The sequence below is a fragment of the Myotis davidii genome, unplaced genomic scaffold, assembly GCF_000327345.1.
Source record: "Myotis davidii unplaced genomic scaffold, ASM32734v1 scaffold281, whole genome shotgun sequence".
NCBI lineage: Eukaryota > Metazoa > Chordata > Mammalia > Chiroptera > Vespertilionidae > Myotis > Myotis davidii.
The window spans coordinates 156,061-176,576 of record NW_006293784.1 but is presented as its reverse complement, the minus strand read 5'-3'; the positions used below and the strand labels follow the sequence as shown (position 1 = coordinate 176,576).

General features: G+C 37.8%; 1 protein-coding gene across 3 annotated transcripts in view; it reads right to left on the bottom strand.

Moving 5' to 3' along the window:
• Positions 1-6,063: 6,063 nt before the first annotated feature.
• The window catches only part of WDR89 (WD repeat domain 89), a 98,723-nt gene continuing 84,270 nt past the window's right edge, over positions 6,064-20,516 (bottom strand). For all 3 annotated transcript variants that reach the window (XM_015566465.1, XM_015566463.1, XM_006767632.2), the window contains one exon: positions 6,064-7,944. In XM_015566465.1, the coding sequence (XP_015421951.1) occupies positions 6,750-7,944 (1,195 nt within the window). In that variant the 3' untranslated portion in view covers positions 6,064-6,749. The remainder of the gene's footprint in view (positions 7,945-20,516) is intronic.

Genomic DNA, 20,516 nt, shown 5'->3' with positions numbered 1-20,516 from the left:
CTTTAAACATACAGACTAGTTTAATCAACAAGGCTACTGGAATCAAAAGCAACCAACCAAAAAAAACAACAACAACCAAACAAGAGTCAAGCTAAATTAATGCAGTGTTGTCCCTAAGCGAGGTATTAAAGACAGAAGGTAGAAACTGGCAAACCCGTTGTTAACTAGAACCGAAAACTAACCAGCAAGATTTTCCCGGGCAATCTTACAAACACTCTGCATGCCAGAGAAGGGAATAAGCCTGAACATACACAATAGCAGGATGAGTCACCAGCGGGACCTTGAACTGGCACAGAGGAACATTTCCCCAGAATAGCGATATTAATAACTTCAGTTATTACCTAGTGGTATTGAGTCTAGAAAACAGGCTCAGGGAAAGTGTTCTCAGAATTAAAACAAAGAAAAAGAAAAATCAAGGCCTAACAGATGAGATGAGCCATCTGCAGAGGTACCTCACCCTATGAAATATTTTGTGAAAGCGTATGCAGAGAAACTTAGGGAGACCTGACTCCAATGCTCCTGAATTAACCGTGTATGCTATGCCTCTGTGCCTTTACACATGTTCCTTCTGCCATTGCATCTTCTGTTGCTCTTTTCTCCCTTCTCTCCAGTCCATCAGGTAAAAATTTTACTTTCAAAATACAGGCGTCATCTTTTCTCAACCTGTGCCTGAAAACGGAATGAATCATTTCCTCATTCCTCCTACTTTTGTACTCTGTGCATATTATCTCTGCATCATCTACTACAGTGCCCAGCCCAACAGATATTTAACTCAGCTCATCAACTGAGTGGCGCAGGAGAGGAGACTTGGTCTCTTGTAGGAGGGGTGTATAAGAAACTGTGGGTGGGGGAGTGGTGGTTTGCATGATTGGCATATTGAATATTATGACAGAGAATCTACGTGAGCCATGAGATTTTTATGTTTATTAAAGGAGAACTCCAATTTTGTTTTTGTTTTGTTTTTTTTTAAATGTATTTTATTGATTTTTTACAGAGAGGAAGGGAGAGAGATAGAGAGTTAGAAACATCGATGAGAGAGAAACATCGATCAGCTGCCTCCTGCACATCTCCCACTGGGGATGTGCCCGCAACCCAGGTACATGCCCTTGACCGGAATCGAACCTGGGACCTTTCAGCCCGCTGGCCGACGCTCTATCCACTGAGCCAAACCGGTTTCGGCCCAATTTTGTTTTTTAAATATTTTTTTTTTTATTGATTGCAGAGAGAAAGGGAGAGGGAGGGAGGGAGAGAGACAAACATTAATGATGAGAGAGAATCATTGATTGGCTGCCTGCTGTACTCAAGCCCGCAACCTGGGTACGTGCCTTGACTGGGAATTGAACTGTGACCCCCTGGTTCATAGGTTGACGCTCAACCACTGAGCCATGCCAGCTGGGCTAGTTTGTTGTTTTAATGAGAAAGGATGGTTTAGTAGGGAGACAGATGTGTAAACAAAAATGTGCAAATTGTTACAAAAGTATATACAAGATTAATGAGTAGTATAAAGCAACAGTAGGATTAATTCTCCAGGTGGGGATCAGAAAAGCTTCACAGAGGAAATGATTGGTTGATCTGGGTCTTATGGACAAAGAAGTTCACTAAACAAACCGCCAAGGCAGAGGAACAACTTTACCAAAGCATGGAAATTATATAACATTATAAATATTACTCTGTGCTTACTCTACTCTCAGATACTGTTCTAAGAGTTTTTACAGGCATTAGCCCATCTAATATTGTTAACAATATTTAAAAGTGTATGCAGAGAAACCAAGATGGTGGCATAAGTAAACACTGGAAATTGCTGCCTCGCACAACCACTTCAAAAGTACAACTAAAAGACAAAACGGACATCGTCCAGAACCACAGGAAGGCTGGCTGAGTGGAAATTCTACAGCTAGAAGGAAAGAGAAAAAAAGCACACTGAGACTCAGAGGAGGTGCGGAAATAATCTGATGAACAAAAATCTGAGTGGAAATAAATGACATAGAAACGAAACAAAACGAAACAAAAATAAAAAAACAAAAACAAAAAAAAACGTAAAAAAAAAAAAAGAGGAACAACTGTAATAATCTGAACAATAAAGATTTAATTAAAAATAAAAGTGTATGCAATGTCACCAGTTAGGTACCACTGTTTGCAAGAGACCTAAAATAACAGTGGCTTCAACAGAGTAATTTTTAATTTTTTTCTTTCTCTACAAAACCTCAGGGTCCCAGACTCCTTTTAGCCAACTACTCTAGAAGCTAGTTGTGGCCTTCATCCTCATGGTTCAGGATGTTGGTTACATCTCATTACCCCAACATAATCTTATAACAATAAATAATTGTAAAATACTCTGGGAAATACAGTCTTTATTCTGGGCATCATTTCCCCACCTAAAATTTGGGGGTTCTATAACTATGAAAAAGGAGAACGGGATCATTTCTTTAGGCTGATGAATTAGGCATAGAGTGAAAGAATTGAAGAGTAATGGGCTATAAAATGGTATGATTTTAATTCTGACTACATGATCAAAAAAGCTAATGGGAAGTAAAATGCATAAAACCCAGGTAGCACTAAAGTGCAGAAGACATAATGTATAAGTAATCTCAAAGCTAGATAAGTGAGAGTTGGTTGCAGATCTGAGAGATGGATTTACTAATGGGCCAGTAATTTAATAGTAAATTGATTCATTTTGACATTGCTGATTGCAGTGGCAGAAGATTACATAAAATTAGCCAAAGGACAACAAAAATCATCGGACACATTTTTCAGTTTCTCCTTTTAATTTTTATCATTGTCTATCTTTCCTCTAAACAATATTCCAATAAAGATAGAATAGTTTGCATCTAATGCACACTGATTAAAGTAAAATAATGCAAGTTAATTATTACCTCACAAATATCTTATTTATTTGATTTGATGTTAAAATGAAAAATATATCTTTTAATTTTTTCCATATTTACATTTTTTGAAATATATTTTTATTGATTTCAGAAAGGGAGAGAGAAAAGGAAAGAAGGAAGGAAGGAAGGAAGGGAGGAAGGAAGGAAGGAAGGAAGGAAAGAAGGAAGAAGGAAGGAAGGAAGGAAGGAAGGAAAGAAGGAAGAAGGAAGGAAGGAAGGAAGGAAGGAAAGAAGGAAGAAGGAAGGAAGGAAGGAAGGAAGGACCAATGATGAGAGAAAATCATTGATCGGCTGCCTCCTGCATGCTCCCCACTGGGGATTGAGCCCGCAACCTGGGACCCGGGAATGTGCCCTGATCATGACCTCCTGGTTCATAGGTCAATGCTCAACCACTGAATCACACCGGCCGGGCAAAATGAGATATATTTTGAAGTAACATATACACATAACTGAAATCAAGTAGTACCTGCAGAACAACTATTCATCAACCCAACCTACTTTTTGTACCCTGCTCTGAACCCATGTGCTCCAGGGGAGCGTATGTTATCTTCAGCCCCACAGGCAGTGAATCATGATTGGGCCAGTTGGTAGTGATCGAATTTTTCTTGCTCATGACTATTTTAGGCAGAGGCACAAGCAAAGAAACAGTCCCTTTTCCATTGGACTTTGGTGAGTGTGAATATGATCACTGGCTGATTGCAGTTATCTTGTGAACTTGACGCTGACAAGATAAAGATTGGCAGAGCAGAAAACTGGCAAGAATTTGCATTCTTGTTAACAATCAAACCCTAGAACACTTCTGAACTTCTGTGAGGTAATATGTTCCTCATTTGGTTAATTTGAATTGAGCTGTTATTTGCAACCAAAGTATCCTGATATTCTACCACAAGGTTGTATTCTACCAAAAGGTCAAAGAACAATAAAAACAGCAGTCCCCCATCCTCCTCCTCTTCCGCCTTTCTATCTTCTGAGAGAGAGGTAGTGAGGGGGGAGGAGGACCACTTTTAATTCTTAGCTGTTTTTCTTAGATGCTTTTAAATAACATGCTTATATTGCTATGTTCTTGATTTATCCATAGAAAGAATGCTGACTTTATACTATGGAAGATGAAAATTACGCATCTGCACCTTTCCTTTCCCTGCTTGCAATATAGTTTTACAACTTTTGATAAAATACATACTGTGTTTACATTTCTTACACAATTCTTTACCCCTTGGAGTTAAAATTATTCCCCACCCCCTTTCCTTTGCATGTTTCTATTATTAGTTCTCAAATTCTCCAAGTTATACTATCCTATCAAAATAACTTTTTCTTATTGAAATTTTTGTCATGTCTTCTCTTTCTCTCCTCCCTCTCTCATCCTCTCTCCCTCTTTTATTTCTAAACCCACTTCCATTCCCTTCTTCCCCCATACCAGGCAACAACTCTATGGTGATTAATATGTATAATTGCACATTCTTGCAAAACAAACTTTTGTATATTTTAAATTTATATAAATGGCTTTCCCCACACATGCATTCTGTTTCTCACTGTTTTCATTGGGCACTGTTTTTTCATGATCAAGCCATATGGTTAAAATGGACCTCTGTGGCCCTAACCAGTTTGGCTCAGTGGCTAGAGCGCCAGCCTGCGGACTCAAGGGTCCCAGGTTCGATTCCGGTCAAGGGCATGTACCTTGGTTGCGGGCACATCCCCAGTAGAGGGTGTGCAGAAGGCAGCTGATCGGTGTTTCTCTCTCATCGATGTTTCTAACTCTCTATCCTTCTCCCCTTCCCCTCTGTAAAAAAACCAATAAAATATATATATTTTTAAAAAGTGGACCTCTGTGGTTTCTAAGGAACTACTGCAGAATACTGAATTGTGTACATCCACCACATTTTTACGTAACCTATCTCCCATGCATGGATATCCAGGTTATCTCCAACTCCATAACATTATAATGCTCAATAATGCCCTGCACATGCCTGGGGTTGCAGGTTTGATCCCAGTGTGGGGCTTGCAGGAGGCAATCAATCAATGCTTCTCTCACATCATTGATGTTTCTATCTCTCACTCTCCTTCTCTGAAATCAGTAATATATATATTTTTAAAAAGCTGTATAAGAAGTTTGAAGTTTTGTATGTCTGCAATTATTTAACTTCACACTTGAGGACACTTTGACCAGTCACAGAATTATAGATTGGAAAAGCAAATACCTCCCAAAACCCCAATCTCCAGTTCAGCCAATGAGTTTGATGAGCAATGAATACTCTGTGATAAAAATTTAGTCCAAATAAATTCAGTTCCTGAATTTGAGAGTAAGTAGGAAATGTTCACTTAGCAAGGGATGTTTCAAAATCTATAATAATAAAAACGTAATATGCTAATTAGACTGGATGTCCTTCCGGATGAAGCTGGGGCTGCGAGGGAAGCCCGGGTCCCGGGTGCCAGAGAGAAGCCGGTGCTGGCAGCCGGGGGAAGGAAGGCCTCCTCTTGCATGATTTTCGTGCATCGGGCCTCTACTTTATTATAATCTACTTGCTCAGGAGTTTGCAGAGGGTAGTAAGTTCAGGTAGCAGGAATTTGTCCTCAGAACTTTAAAGGCCTTGTCCATCATTGTCATCCTGATTTGCTAATAAAGTGTCTAACATTATTCTTGTTCCTAGGTGATTGTTTTTCCCCACTCTTTGGAAACTTTCAAGGTTTTCTCTTTATTTTTATAGTTCTGAAACTTCATAGTGCTATGCCTTGGTGTGGGTTTTTTCATTCATTACACTTACCACTCTGTTGGGCCTTTCAATCTGAAGAGTGAGGTTCTAGAATAGCCTCTGGTATTACTTCATTTTAATAATCCCTTCCCCTTTTAAAGCTTTTTGTTTTGATTTTGGGCATGTGCCCTGACCAGGAATCAGGGACCTCCTGGTTCATAGGTCGACCCTCAACCACCGAGCCAGCAACATTTGTACTTCTCATGACAATATTTCTAATGCAAAAAATAAAATATTCTAAAAATACTGTTGCAAATAATTTAATCTATAAAGATATTTTTATTTTTAATTAAGCATAGTAAGAGATAGCAAACCTTTACAGAAATTAACTTTATAATTAAGATTCTTTCAGCAGCAGCAAACAAAAATTCAGGTTTAAAATGATGAATGAAACACTATGGAAGAAAATTTTATCACAAAATATTAGGGTATTTTGAAATAAAAAGCCATTCTGCTGTCATACTTTTATTTTTGTAGATTCACTTTGAGTCTCAAAATGAATTTTACAAAATAATTTCCTTTTCATCAGTGAAATACCTGTCACTGTTAAACCTACAATATTTAAGTACAGATGCAAATATTTACTAAGCATTTTCATTAAATAGACGTCAAATCATTTTATTTTTATTTAGACTCATTAGAATATTTATTTTAAATACTCCAAGGTAACCTTTGTGTATTAGGCAAGTAGGAGCTACTCAAATGAAAAAAAGTCTCATTTGTTTTGTAAATAATAAAGATTTAAAATGTAAAAAATTGAGCTTAAAAAAACAGCCCAAACCACCTGTTTTTTTAAGTAACACCAGCCATCTACTTCTAAAAAGTTCTTATCAAAGCTATTTTTTAAAACCCAACATTTACTAACTCAACAGATGGGTTTTAGAAATGAGGAAAGTAATTTTACTTTCAATTCACTGATTACATAGTCAAATGGTGCCTTTAAAAAATAATTTTAGAATACGTGAAGATTGAATTAAACCATTCTCAACATTTTTCCAGGACTGTTTGCTAACTGGCTTGTTTTTACATATGAACTTTAAACATGTCTTCCTCAGGTAGTACACAAAAATAATTATTTGCAACTATAAAATCTAACAAGTAAACTCTCAATGTAATATCACTGCTTTTTCCTTCTCTGGTAAGAATCGTTACTGTGAGTTCGAACTCGCTGGTACACAGAGGATGCTATTTTCATGTTGTCTTTCTTTGTAAATTTCTTCTCTATTGCTCCTGGTTTCCAAAGTAACAACTGTGCATCTTCTCCTCCAGTCAGCAGAGAATCATCCTGCATATTCCAAAAGAAAGAGCGGACTGTAGCAGCATGCCCTCCCAGAAGGCTGGTCACATGGCTCAATCCTGATGTAGTACAGCTCATTAAGTGAATAACTCCTGTGTTTGTTCCTCCAACAATAAATAATTTGTCCATCTTTTCATGATATAGGCCACCAATCAAATAGTCCAAAACACCTCCTTTCAAATTCATTACTTCTCTGACATCCTGGATGTTCAAACATGTAATTGGTTCATCAGTATCCAGATGATTAAGATCCCACCAATAAAACCCTTCATCATGTGTCATGCAGTATATCTGTTTATAATCTTTCCCAGACCAACCAATATAGCTAACTGATGAAACTGAGTTACAAGTTGTAACCAGTGCATCTTCTTCATTATCAGCACTAATATCAAATACATTTACCAGGCCATCTGTGGAACCTGAGACTACCATGTTGGGATTGCTGGGATGGAAACATACTTGAGTGATATCATCACTATGTGTTTCTGAGTATGCACCAAGTGGGTCTTTAGTAGTAGACACATCTTGAGAATTAATTCTTGCATCCCAAAATACCAACAATGCATCATCATCAACTTTTTCTGTACCAGCACAAATGACATGATCATTACAGCTGATATCAAAACTGATAAATATATTGGAAGGATAACCCTTGAAAAGCTGCACAGGTTTGTCACTGGTTAATCGAGCATCCCAACATTTTATTGTGCTATCGGTACATGACGAATATACAATGTCACAAGAATTTGCAAATTTGACACCATTAAGATGTCCAGGATGTCCACTAAATTCTCGTACTATGTTTAACCTTTCTTTATCATATATTCTGATTAACCCATTAGAACATAAAACAGCAACCAAGCTCCCTTTTTCTGCTGGTACAGTCTTGGATGTGTCTATGCCAAGCAGATAAGTAGGCTCTTCAGTTCCTGAGGAACGTTTAACAATGTTCAGATTAGCAAATTGCTCTTCAATCTTCTCCATAGCAGGAGTGGCATCTAAGGGTAGTAAATATCTGTAATAAAAATATAAAAATTAAAATTAAATCCACAGCTTCTCTAAAATTGTTAATTAAATCAAGAACATTTCCTTCTGAAGGATGACATAAAACAGAAATAAAATCGATTTTAATATTGTAATCATTTCCCTACCATGATGTAACTAAAAATAAGTTACCTCCTTCTAATTCTCTCTTGAACACCAAATCTACTACTTTATGCCAGTAAGAGAGTTTACAAACATGTACATACACTGCTGAGTAATTGGTTTTTAGCTCAAACCCAACTATTGGTCCTATTCATATTCCTCAGCATTAGTCAGGATCTCTACTTTGGATTCATCTACACCTGGTCCCAGCTGCCTTATACAACTTTTGAACCTAAAATAAGTGTGTATGCAGAAAAATGGTCGCCCCAAAGAGATCTATACCTTAATCCCTGGAACCTGGAACTATGTTCGGTTACATGGCAAAAGGGAATTGAGCCTAGCCAGTGTGGCTCAGTGGCTGGGCGTCGACCCATGAACCAAGAGGTCATGGGTTCAATTCCTAGGCACATGGCCCAGGTTGTGGGCTCAATCCCCAGTAGGGGTCATGCAGGAAGCAGCCAACTGATGCTTCTCTCATTGATGTTTTTCTCTCTCTATTCCTTTCCCTTCCTCTCTCTCTAAAAATGAATAAAAACAGCTCTAGCTGATTTGGCTTAGTGGATATAGCATCGGCCCTCAGACTAAAGGGTCCTGGGTTTGATTCCAGTCAAGGAGATATACCTCAGTTGAAGCCTCAATTGGGAATCAATCAATCAATCAATCAATCAATGTGTCTCTCTCACATTGATGTTTCTCTCTGTCCCTCCTCCTCCCTTCCCCTCTCACTAGGAAACAATGGAAAAATATCCTCAGATGAGGATTAATAACAACAAAATCAATAAAAATATATTTTTTTTTAAAAAAGGGGAAATTGAGGTTGCAGATGGAATTAAGGTTACTAATTGGTCGACTTTAAACGGGAGAGATTAGCTCTGGCCAGGGTGGCCCAGTTGGTAGGGCTTCGTCCTGTGCACCATGACGTTGCAGTTAAGATTCTGGTCAGGGCACATGCCTGGGTTACGTGCTTGATCCCCAGGAGAGGGTGTGCAGGAAGCAGCTGATTAATGTTTCTCCCTGTCTCTCTCCCTTCCCCTCTGTCTCTAAAACTCAATTTAAAAAAAATCTCCCTTTAAAAAAATAAATAAAAGGGGGAGATTATACTGGATTATCTTGGTGGGCCCAATGTAAGCAATCACCAGTATCCTTTTAAATCCATGGAGCAGAAGATAGAGTCAGAGGGAGATGTTACTATGGGAGAAAGGCACAGAGAGAGACATTGCAAAGGAGGTCAATTAGTGGGTAAATGTTGCCAAAACCGGTTTGAGTGGATAGAGCGTCGGCCTGTGGACTGACAGGTCCCGGGTTCAATTCCGGTCAAGGGCATGTACCTGGGTTACAGGCACATCCCCGGTAGGAGATGTGCAGGAGGCAGCTGGTCGATGTTTCTCTCTCATCGATGTTTCTGACTCTCTGTCTCTCTCCCTTCCTCTCTGTAAAAAATCAATAAAATATATTTAAAAAAAAAATAAGTGGGTAAATGTTAATATGAGATTATTTTTTTAAAACCCACAATTCTTTGCTACTGCTTCCATCTGATCTCTACATATGGAAAATCAGACTAATGAGAATTTTAAACAATAAGATAGTTTAATGTGGCCTTTAAGCTAATAGTAACTTATAGGACCATGCCTATGAACTGTTATACTCAAGCAGGACAGTAGTACTAGACTCCTTCCCTTCATTTTGTTGCCTGGAAAGTGTTTCACATTGAAACAGTCCTGCAAGACTTTAATTCAAAGGATTCTGGTGACTGATGAGGCAGGACCCCAGACAGAATGGCACAGCAAACTAGCACTTCAGGACTGTAGCAATGGTAACAATCACAATGGATGTCCACGTGACACACTGCTTAAATGAAGTACAGAAAGAGAGAAAAAGAAATAAACAAACAAGATGTCAGAGGTAAGGAGGGTATGTCCCCCAATACTCAAACTATAGAGCTTATATTCTTCCACAGATACATTTTAATCTCTTATGGGGAAACACGAAAACTTCTAGCCTATGTTTAAACGCATTAGTATGCAAGTGAGTAATATCTGAACTAAAATTTCCAAGGCCATATAGTTAATGCTTAATTTTACATACTAGTGAATCATTCAAAAATGATGAATACACTTTTACTTCTATGTATAGCCCTCATCTGAGTTTTACTTGCATGATCCACTTCCCAGTGTGCAAGAGAAGCCATAGGCTGTCTTTTCTTCTCACTACACTCTCACGGGGTAACCTCATTCATATTCATGTTTTCAAGTGCCACCTATATGCCAATGATCTCATCTCTCTATTTAAAAATCCTGTTTACAAATCTCTACTAGACATTCATTTCTCCTTGAACATGTCCCCCTACACCACAAAATAAACTCATTACTTATGCTCCCCCTCCCCCCAAGCCTTCCCTTAACAAAGCAAATAAAAAAGTAAACTTCTCAATTTTTTCCATTTTGGTAACTTTCCAAATCCTACTTATAGCTAAAGGTTGCTTAGAGAAGTATTAGGTTAAATCTGTGTCTGTGGGTCAAGAAAATATTGACAACTTCTTATGGTTCAACCTGACAAAAACATATGCAGAGAGCAAATAAGAGTAACCATAATTTTTATCTTACTTTTTCTTTGTTAGATGTATTACGAAAAGCTTAGTTAGCATTCTAGATCTCAACAGGTTAGTGAGAGATGAGGACATGGGGAACGCCTTTCTTCTGTCCACACACACACACACACAGGCACACACGCACACACACACACACAGTAAAAAGGATACAAAAAGATGTGGACAGAAAAGAGTACTAATGCTGAGTAGAAGAGGAGAAAAGAAGAGAAATGAAGATAATCTAAAAGAGAATGAATAAAAAAGAAAGGGGAATTACTGCCACTACCTCCTTAATTATATGTGGGTGAAACACTGCAGTTCTTACTGCCCCAACACTGAGTTCAGACAATGAGGCCCAGATAAAGGAAGTTTAGTAAAGAATAAAGCTATGATAGTTTGCTCGGTTAAAAGGAATTTTTCTTCATGAAAATAAATTCCTTGTCCTTGAAGTAGAGAATGTAGCAAGCAATCATAACCAATTTAAATATGAACCCAATTGTTCTGAGAATGGAGGCAGAAAAATTCTCTCATCCTGACCCACCTAGTGCAGATCAGGACATAGCAGAACCTCAAGCAGTGCCCTGGCACTGAGCCACGACGGCTGCTGTGGTTCTTACTGGGATACACAATTCCCATGTCTGAATATAATGCAGATGTGAGATGTTAGAAAGACACCCTAAAACAAACACCTTAGGATAACCTTCAAGAGGGTGAGGATATTCCTGGTGAACCGCCATCTTGTAATACACTAGATAGAAATTACTAACCTTTTATCTGAATAACTGTCCTTATATAATTAAAAGTTGATTACCTAATAGCAAGTTCCTAAACATAATTATGAATTCCTCTTGTGGCTTTGGCTTTAAAAACATTTGTTATTTTTTATCAATCAAAATGTTATTTTACTTCCTATTAAAATAAACCCAGTAAAATATTCTTTCTGAATATAAAGTACATCCTAAACACATCTAGCTGCAACTAAGTATTGCTCTTATTGCTGAACTGGCTAAGTTTGAATATGAAGTCTGAAGGACAAACTAGCTTAAATAATTCCATAATGAATAAGGAAGTAGCTTTTCCCCCACATAAATAAGGGACAAAAAAGCATTAAAAGAAAATAACATACACTTTACACCTATTTAGAAACTACTGATTACAAAAGGCACAATAATAAAAGTCTCCTACATATTATTTTATAAAATCAGAAATGAGCAGTATTCTTAGAAATAGGTATATTTCTACTTTTCAGGCATAAAGGTTCACCATACTTGAAAGAGTTGACAGCATAAGCATCATACACAATTATATTTTTAAACTACTGAGATAATTTATTAGACTTGGGCCAAAAAACCTAATTACCCACAGCTAAAACTTAATATTGCCCATTGACCATAAGAAACTAGCTATGATGATTGTGAAAGGCAGAGGTCCAGCAAATGTCACAAATGTAGGAGATAGTTAATGGGAAAAGACATTCAGGGATGGGCTCTAATAACTTCACAATCCGCACTTATAACTCAACTATAATAATGCTACCATGTCTATCAGACTGGGCTAGGATAATTGAGCCTCACAGAGAAGAAAATAACCATAATTGGAGTTCAACAAATGCTAGGCTATATGCTAGAAACTTATTTAATATTTTTATCCTAATCATTTAACCCTATGAGATAGGTATTGTTATCCCCATCTTAGAGAAGAAATTGCAGTTCAGAGAAACGGGGTAACTTGCAGTGATCTCATAACTACTAATGGGAGGACACAGGGGAATCTGGTTTGAAACCCAAGCTGTAACTTCAAAACCTGTGAAGCTGTGTCCATTCCAATACCATGCTATTGCTCTTCTATGTAAGTACTAAAGTATTAGTGTCAACTTTAATTAAGGTATATCCATATTAGGCTTTGAGAGGAAGAATTATATGTTAATTCTACATATAAGCAGAGAAGAAATTGAGCAGGATGATTGGAAAAACACCAAACTAGAAAAATGTTGCCATAAGCAACCATCACTCTATTTTCTTGTGCCCCATTTAGCTTTCTTTTAAACTTTTTATTATGGAATTTGTATGAAGCAGAGAATAGTAAAAGAAACCCCCATGCTTCCATCATCCTGTTTGAAGAATTATATTCCACAAGACAGGAAGTCAATTATACATCCCATTAAAAAAATTTTTTATTGATTTCAGAGAGGATGGGAGAGAGGGGTGGGGGATGGAAACATCAATGATCGGTTGCCTCCTGCACATCCCCTACTGGGAATCGAGCCTGAAACCTGGGCATGTGCCCTTGACCAGAATCGAACTCAGGACCCTTCAGTCCGTAGGCCGACGCTCTATCCACTGAGCCAAACCAGCTAAGGCTACATCACATTTTTTTTTGAAGGGCAATTAAGAAACTCCAGTGGACAGTGTGATGAAACCCCTCCGATTCACTCCCCTCTCCCGACTCTTTGTGTCATTGACAAAATTTTAGGACTTTGACCCCAGTTCCCAGGGCAGATCCTGATTAGCCAAAACCAATCACAGTAATTCCATCTCTTGTAACCAGTAATTTGGTTTAGAAACCTTGCATTTTTGCTAATCCATGTATGTATTCCCTTCCCAACTACAATTTGTTCAGATGTAGAACATTAATTCTAAAGTGGACCCAATCCAACTGATGGAAAGAACCTTTATCCCATGGTTATGAGATTCCACATTTTCTGACTATTTAAGTCATTTTGCAGCACAGTTTTTGTTAATGCAACCAGAATCACCCTAACTAATTAGGGATAATCAATAAAGTCCTTGCGTATATAATCAAGTACTGACTTAATATAGAGGCTCCTACAAAGAAAAATTTAGAGAGCATACTTTAAAAAGCCAAATTTCATTCACATTAAAGAAGGACTTTAATCTTTTGTTTCCTTTAGAACTTATATCCTCTCCTCCCCACTTTTTTTAGTTGTTTTTGTTCCAAAATAAAAGAAAAATGACACACAAAGGAATTTTCAGAAGAGTATAAAAATCTATGCTCAGTAATAATTGTAGAATTTCCTGATTCTAAAGACATCAACAAAATTAAAAAAAAACAACAAACCACTGAAATGATACAATATTTTAAAACTTAATCTGAAACTCAATCTATTAAGTTTCTGGATATTTTAAAAATGCATTTATAGCCCTAACCGGTTTGGCTCAGTGGATAGAGCATCAGCCTGCAGAGTGAAGGGTCCCAGGTTCAATTCCGGTCAAGGGCAATTAAAATATCTTTAAAAAATAAAAAGGGCACTAGGTTTAAGAAACACCCCAATTTCAATTCCTTGTTCTACCACAAACTAACAAAGTCATCATTGTACAAATTGCCTAACCTCTCTAAGCCTGTTTTCTCATCTTTAAAGTGGGAATAAAAATTAACACAATATGAGTGCTTATTAAGACAAAATACTATGTGCAATGTGCTAAATGCTGATGATGAGGGTGAAAAACATATTTGCTCTCAAGAAGATGGGAGTTAGACCAGTAAACAATTATAGGGTGACAGACACAAGGACAGAGGTAATCAGAGTATGATACAGGAATATAGAACAGAATTATGTAGAGGGCACAATTCTTTTTTTTTTTAATATATTTTATTGATTTTTTACAGAGAGGAAGGGAGAGGGATAGAGAGTTAGAAACATTGATGAGAGAGAAACATCGATCAGCTGCCTCCTGCACACTCCCTACTGGGGATGTGCCTGCAACCAAGGTACATGCCCTAGACCGGAATCGAACCTGGGACCCTTCAGTCCGCAGGCTGACGCTCTATCCACTGAGCCAAACCGGTTAGGGCGAGGGCACAATTCTTGGCATAAAGAAAATAAGCAACAAATATTAACTTCCTTTCTAACTGTTTTCATTCAATTTGCCTTTATTTTATTTAATTTCATATTCCTATTCTTAAAACTACAAATTCTTGCCTGGCCGGTGTGGCTTAATGGTTGAGCATCGACCTATGAACAAGGAGGTCACGGTTCGTTTCCCAGTCAGGGCACATGCCCGGGTTGCGGATAGATCCCCAGTGTGAGGTGTGCGGGAGGCAGCTGATCGATGATTCTCCTTCATCATTGATGTTTCTATCTCTCTCTCCCACTCCCTTCCTCTCTGAAATCAATAAAAATATATTTAAAAAATTAGGGGTAGACTAAGTTACCGGTATAAGAAGCATATTTCATATTTTTCAAAAAAGGGGAGTAGGGTGTATAACAGAACACCTAGAAGCTGTAGCTACTGTCTAATGCAGCCGTGGGCAAACTATGGCCCACGGGCCAGATCAGGCCCGTTTGAAATGAATAAAACTAAAAAAAAAAAAAAAAAAAAAAAAAGACCGTACCCTTTTATGTAATGATGTTTACTTTGAATTTATATAAGTTTACACAACACTCCATCCATGCTTTTGTTCCGGCCCTCTGGTCCAGTTTAAGAACCCATTGTGGCCCTCGAGTCAAAAAGTTTGCTCACCCCTGGTCTAATGCCATGTGCTAGTAGCAAAGTTAGGGGCAAATTTGAAAAATCTAATGGTAGCCAGAAAAGCTCCATACTGAATATTAAAGAAGCTTATTAGTTATCAAGCATATCTAAAGTCAGCTTATCGGAAGCAAAACTGCATGGGTAAAACTTAGGAATCTGGTTATCAGTATTTCAGGGGAGAGTGAAATAGGAACAGTCACTCACATGCATTGCCAGGATGTCCTAAGAGAAGCACCACCTTGGGAATAAAAGCATGTACCAGCTTAACTTCAACAAAACATGTCTCAGAAAACTTCTGTATCAAAAAATTCAGAGAAATTTGTGTGTGTTTTAAACTAACCAGAATTGGCTTTAAAACAATTTGCAAAGAAAAAAACCCCACTTGTTTTTAATTTGGGGGAAAGTGCTGAATATTTAGTGGAAGGTATGCTAACCTGACATCTGCTACAACTTCAATGTAATTTTAAATATCATATTCATTAATGACTGAGTCTTAATGTGTTTGTAAATTAATCCTGTTTAGTGAGTCTGAATATGCTCTTCTTATTCACATGAATGTTCAAGAAATTGGTTGCAGCAACATATGGTATCTCATACATTAAATACACTAAAATTCTTACAAAAAGCACAGTTTTCAAAGTGCAGGAATCTGTTACCAAGGAAAATGGGGGTGGGGGTTTGGAGGGAATGACACACACCTTTTTATATGGTATGAGATTATCTTCCATGCAAAACTCACCTTTTATTTATTTTTACAGGCCGACGCTCTATCCACTGAGCCAAACCGGTTTCGGCTATTTTTATTTTTAAATATGTATTTTTATTGAATTCAAAGAGAAAGGGAGTGGGAGAGAGAGAAACATCAAAGAGAGAGAATCATTGGTTGGCTGCTTCCTACATGCCCCCTACTGGGGTTCAAACCTGAAACCCGGGCAAGTGCCCTGACCAGGAATCGAACCGTAACCTCCAGGTTCATAGGTTGACGCTCAACCACTGAGCCACGCTGACTGGACAAAAACTCACCCTTTAAATTAAGTCTATGAATACCCAGCTTCTTTCAACAAGAATAATGATCTGCCTTTGCCTTTCCATAACAACCAGCTGGTTAAGCAAACACAGAGAAACCACCCTTCCCCAGTCACCAGATGCTTAATTTCAAAGTCAGTAACAATGTGGAATAATCCAATTCTTGAATTGGTAATGTTTACTACTAATTCTTTTTCTAATTCTTAGTAAACGCTTTTGAAAATTGCTAAGCAAATGCTCTCTTTAATAACTACAAAAAGAAAAGGTGTGGGAGATAAAAAGAACCATGACCTGCCCTAGCCAGATTGGCTCAGTGGATAGAGCATCAGCCTGAGAAGGGTCACAGGTTTGATTCTGGTCAAGTATGTAGAGAGTACAATTCTTGGCATAAAGAAAATAAGCAACAAATATTAACTTCCTTTCTAACTCAGTTGTAGGCTCCTCCTTACTCAGGGCCCTGGTCAGGGCACACGCAGAAGGCAACCAATCGATGTGTTTCTCTCACATTGATATTTCTCTGTCTTTCCCTCTCCCTCTGAAAATCAAGGGAAAAATATCCTCTGGTGAGGATTAAAATAACAAACAAAGAGAACCATGGCCTATAACAGAATGATGTAGCATTATGAAAAAAAAGATCCCTTGAATACTGTGTTATAGTTAGAAATTGATAAGTAACGTCAACATTAAATCTACTCAAAATTCCTAAAGATGTACCTTATTCAATAATTCAACAACAAGTTTCAAAGGGCTGATGTAAGAGGCCTAAAACACACTAGATTGAGCAAACAACAAAAGCAAAATCCCTGCCCTCAAGGAGGGCAGTGGGGAGACAGATAATGAAAATAGTCAGTTATTCGTGCTATAAAAATAATACAGGGTAAGGCAAGAAAAATAAAGCTAGAAAGGATTTTTAGATTTGATCATTAAAGGAAAACCTCTCCCCTGAGGTGACATTTGAGCTGAGACCAGAATGAAAAGAGGGAGCAAGGTATTGGCCTCTTGAGGGCCAAGAGCTCCCTGGCAAAGAGAAACAGCAAGTTAAGTCAGAGAAAGAAAGTGGTGTAGGAAATAAAGTAGCTGGAGGCAGATAAGAGCTTTGTGGGCCATGATAAGAACTTTAAATTTCTTTCTCAAGTGAGAAAGAAAGCCACTGCAGGTTGAGAGCAAGTGAGAACTCTTTAATAAAGATATTCCTCTGGCTGCTGCCTGCAGAACAGACCTTAGTACAAGAGTGAAATAGTGAGAAGAGGTTTGTGCAAAGTTCTAGGCAAGAGATATGAGAGTGGGAAGAAGCTGATGGATTCAGGCCACAGCTCTGAAAGAGAAATAAACTGAATTTTCTGATTAGACTGCAAGTGGGTTATAAGAAAAGTTGTCAATAGTGATCCTTAAGTTTCTGGCCTGAGGAATAAGGCAAATATACCGTTGGCATGTTACTTTTAGGATATTTACAAGCTTTTAAGATAAATGCAAGATGATTAATTAGATAGACAATCATCCAATTGTTTAAAAAGTCTTTGATAAACTGTGTTATGTTAATAATACACTGAACTTCTATACAGCAATAAAACATACTACTGGTATGTTGCATTCATCCATGCAACAATATGGATGAATCTTAGAACTGTTTAGTGACAGAAGCCTGAAACAAAAGAGTACTATATGATTTCATTTATACGAAGTTGAAGAATAGGCAAAATAAATATATAATGATAGAAATAAGAACAGTGGTTATCTTTTTTTTGGGGGGGGCGGGGTGTGGACTGGGAAAGAGAACTGTGGGTGGTGATTATGCACAGATATCTACATTTCCAAAAAAAACCCAAACCATCATGGAGGAGAACGAGGCCTTGCCTTAGTATGATTCTCACACTGTGTAAAAAGCATCAACAGTTTACTATTGGAAGAGGAAGAGCAGGACGAGAACGCCTCTAGTTGGCACAGAGAAGTAGGGCCTGCTAAAAGTTGACAGTGGAAGACAAACAATGAGGAAAACCCTTCAACATCCCAGGCCCAATATAAGCACAAGATATTGATAGCCCACTGCTGAAGAATTTCAAGTCTGTAGTGTACAGAAGGTAACTATAGCAACAACAAAACCAAAGTCAGCTCCCTTAGCGATTAGACTGTTCAATATCCAACACCAACAGTCTGACAGAAGCAGAGGTGGCCATTTCCAAGGATAAATGTTATTTACATCAGTCCCTACTATTATTCTACACATGATATCCAGAATTCAATTTTAAAAAAGAAACACACACACAAGCAAGAAAAACACAACAAACTGTCAAAATGAGTCAATGAACAGAACAGACCCAGAGATAACTGAGATGGACTTCAAAATAACTATAAATTGGCTAAGCCAAAACAAAAATTAAGCTAAAACAAAACAACAAATGTTAGCAAGAATGTAAAGAAATTGGAACTGTATACAATGCTGGTGGTAATATAAAATGTAGCAGCCCCTGTGAGAAACAGTTTGGCAGTTTCTCATAAAGTTAAACATACACATGCAAAAATCTGTACACTAATGTTCAGAACAGCATTACTCATAACAGCAAAAAAGTTTAAACAAGTCAAAAGTACTTTAATAAATGGATAAACAATATATGGTAGAGAGGCAGATAAGGGACTATAATTTGCCATAAAAGTTGAAGGCAGGGGTGGGGCAATAACTGTAATGTCAACAAAAGAAAAATTTAAAAAAAGGAAATGAAGTACTACAACATGGATGAAACTTGAAAACACTTTGTGTGAAAGCCACCACCCATGTGAACCCTTGGCAGACAATCACCTACAGCACTTGAAGTATCCATTGTAGGGTAGCCCAATGCAATCTTGAACAAGGAATCAGATGTCACTTCATTTTCATCATGCTGATTTTAAAAAAATATTTTTATTTATTTTAGAAAGAGAAAAGGAGAGACAGAAACATCGACGTTGACCCATCAGCTGCCTCCTACACGCCCCCTGCTGGGGATCAAGCCCCAAACCTGGGCATGTACACTGACCTGGAATCGAATGTCACTCAACCAGAGCCACACCAGCTGGGAATCATGATGATTTTTAACTTAAACTAAAACTTAAAATATATGAAAGGAGGCAGCAGTTCAGAAGTGAAGAGGATATTAAATTAACACAATTTTTAGTGGAGGTTCCCATGGTGACAGTTTTTTTCCCCCGAGAAAACCTTCACCTGCTTTATTTTTAGTAATACATTTCTGTGGACAAAAAAAAAAAAAATCCTTAAAAAATAATTGAGTGTTTAAGGCAAAAATAGTAATCACATATTGAGGGGTTATTAAAAGTAAAATATATGACAGAAATAGAAGATGGGAGGGAGGAAATAGAAAATGTTGCAAGGTTCTTACAACATAAATGGCATCATCTTATTTGAAGGTAGACTTTGACAAGTTCAAGTATATTGTAACCTACGCGAACCACAAAATGTGTTTTTTTTTTAATTCTCACCTGAGAATATGCTTTATTGATTTGAGAGAGAGAGGAGGGAGATAGAGAAACATCGATGTGAGAAACACCAATCAGTTGGAGACAGAACCCACAACCTAGGGTTTTTACTTTAGGACTGCTTTTTAGATGAGGAAATTAAGGATTAGAAAAATAGGTATTTTCTGGTGAACTACCTATTTAGAAAATGGGTATATAACCAGACTGCTTGGGTTAAACTCCTGGCTTTGATAGCTATGTTTCAGCTTTCTATTATTTTTTTAAAATATATTTTTGATTTGCATTTGCTGTTTTTGTTTTGTTAATCCTCACCCAAGGATATTTTCCACTAATTTTGTTTTTAGAGAAAGTGGAGGGGGAGAGACAGTCAATATCAATGTGACAGAGACACATCAATTGGTTGCCTTTCTCACACACCCTGACCAGGGCGGGGATGGAGCCTGCAACCGAGGTACGTACGTGCCTTGACTAGAATTGAACCCGGGATCCTTTGGTCCACTAAGCCAAACCAGCTAGGGAATATTTTCACTGATTTTTAGAGAGAGAGACATTGATGAGAGATGAGGTCCTTGGTTGATTACCTCCCACCTACCCACATTCCCCAGCCTTCCCTCCGACATTCAGCACTCTGTTCCATGCTTCCACATCTCTGTATCCATTCTGTTCATCAGTTTATTTTTACTTAGAGAAACACTGATCAGCTGCCTCCTACATGTCCCCTGCTAGGAATAGAGCCTGCAACCCAGGCATGTGCTCTGACCAGAATAGAATGGAACCAGAGAACTCTTGGTGCATGGGTCGAAGCTCAATCACTGAGTCCAATTGGCCAGGCTCAGCTTCTCATTCTTTCTTCTTTTTTAAAATAATTCT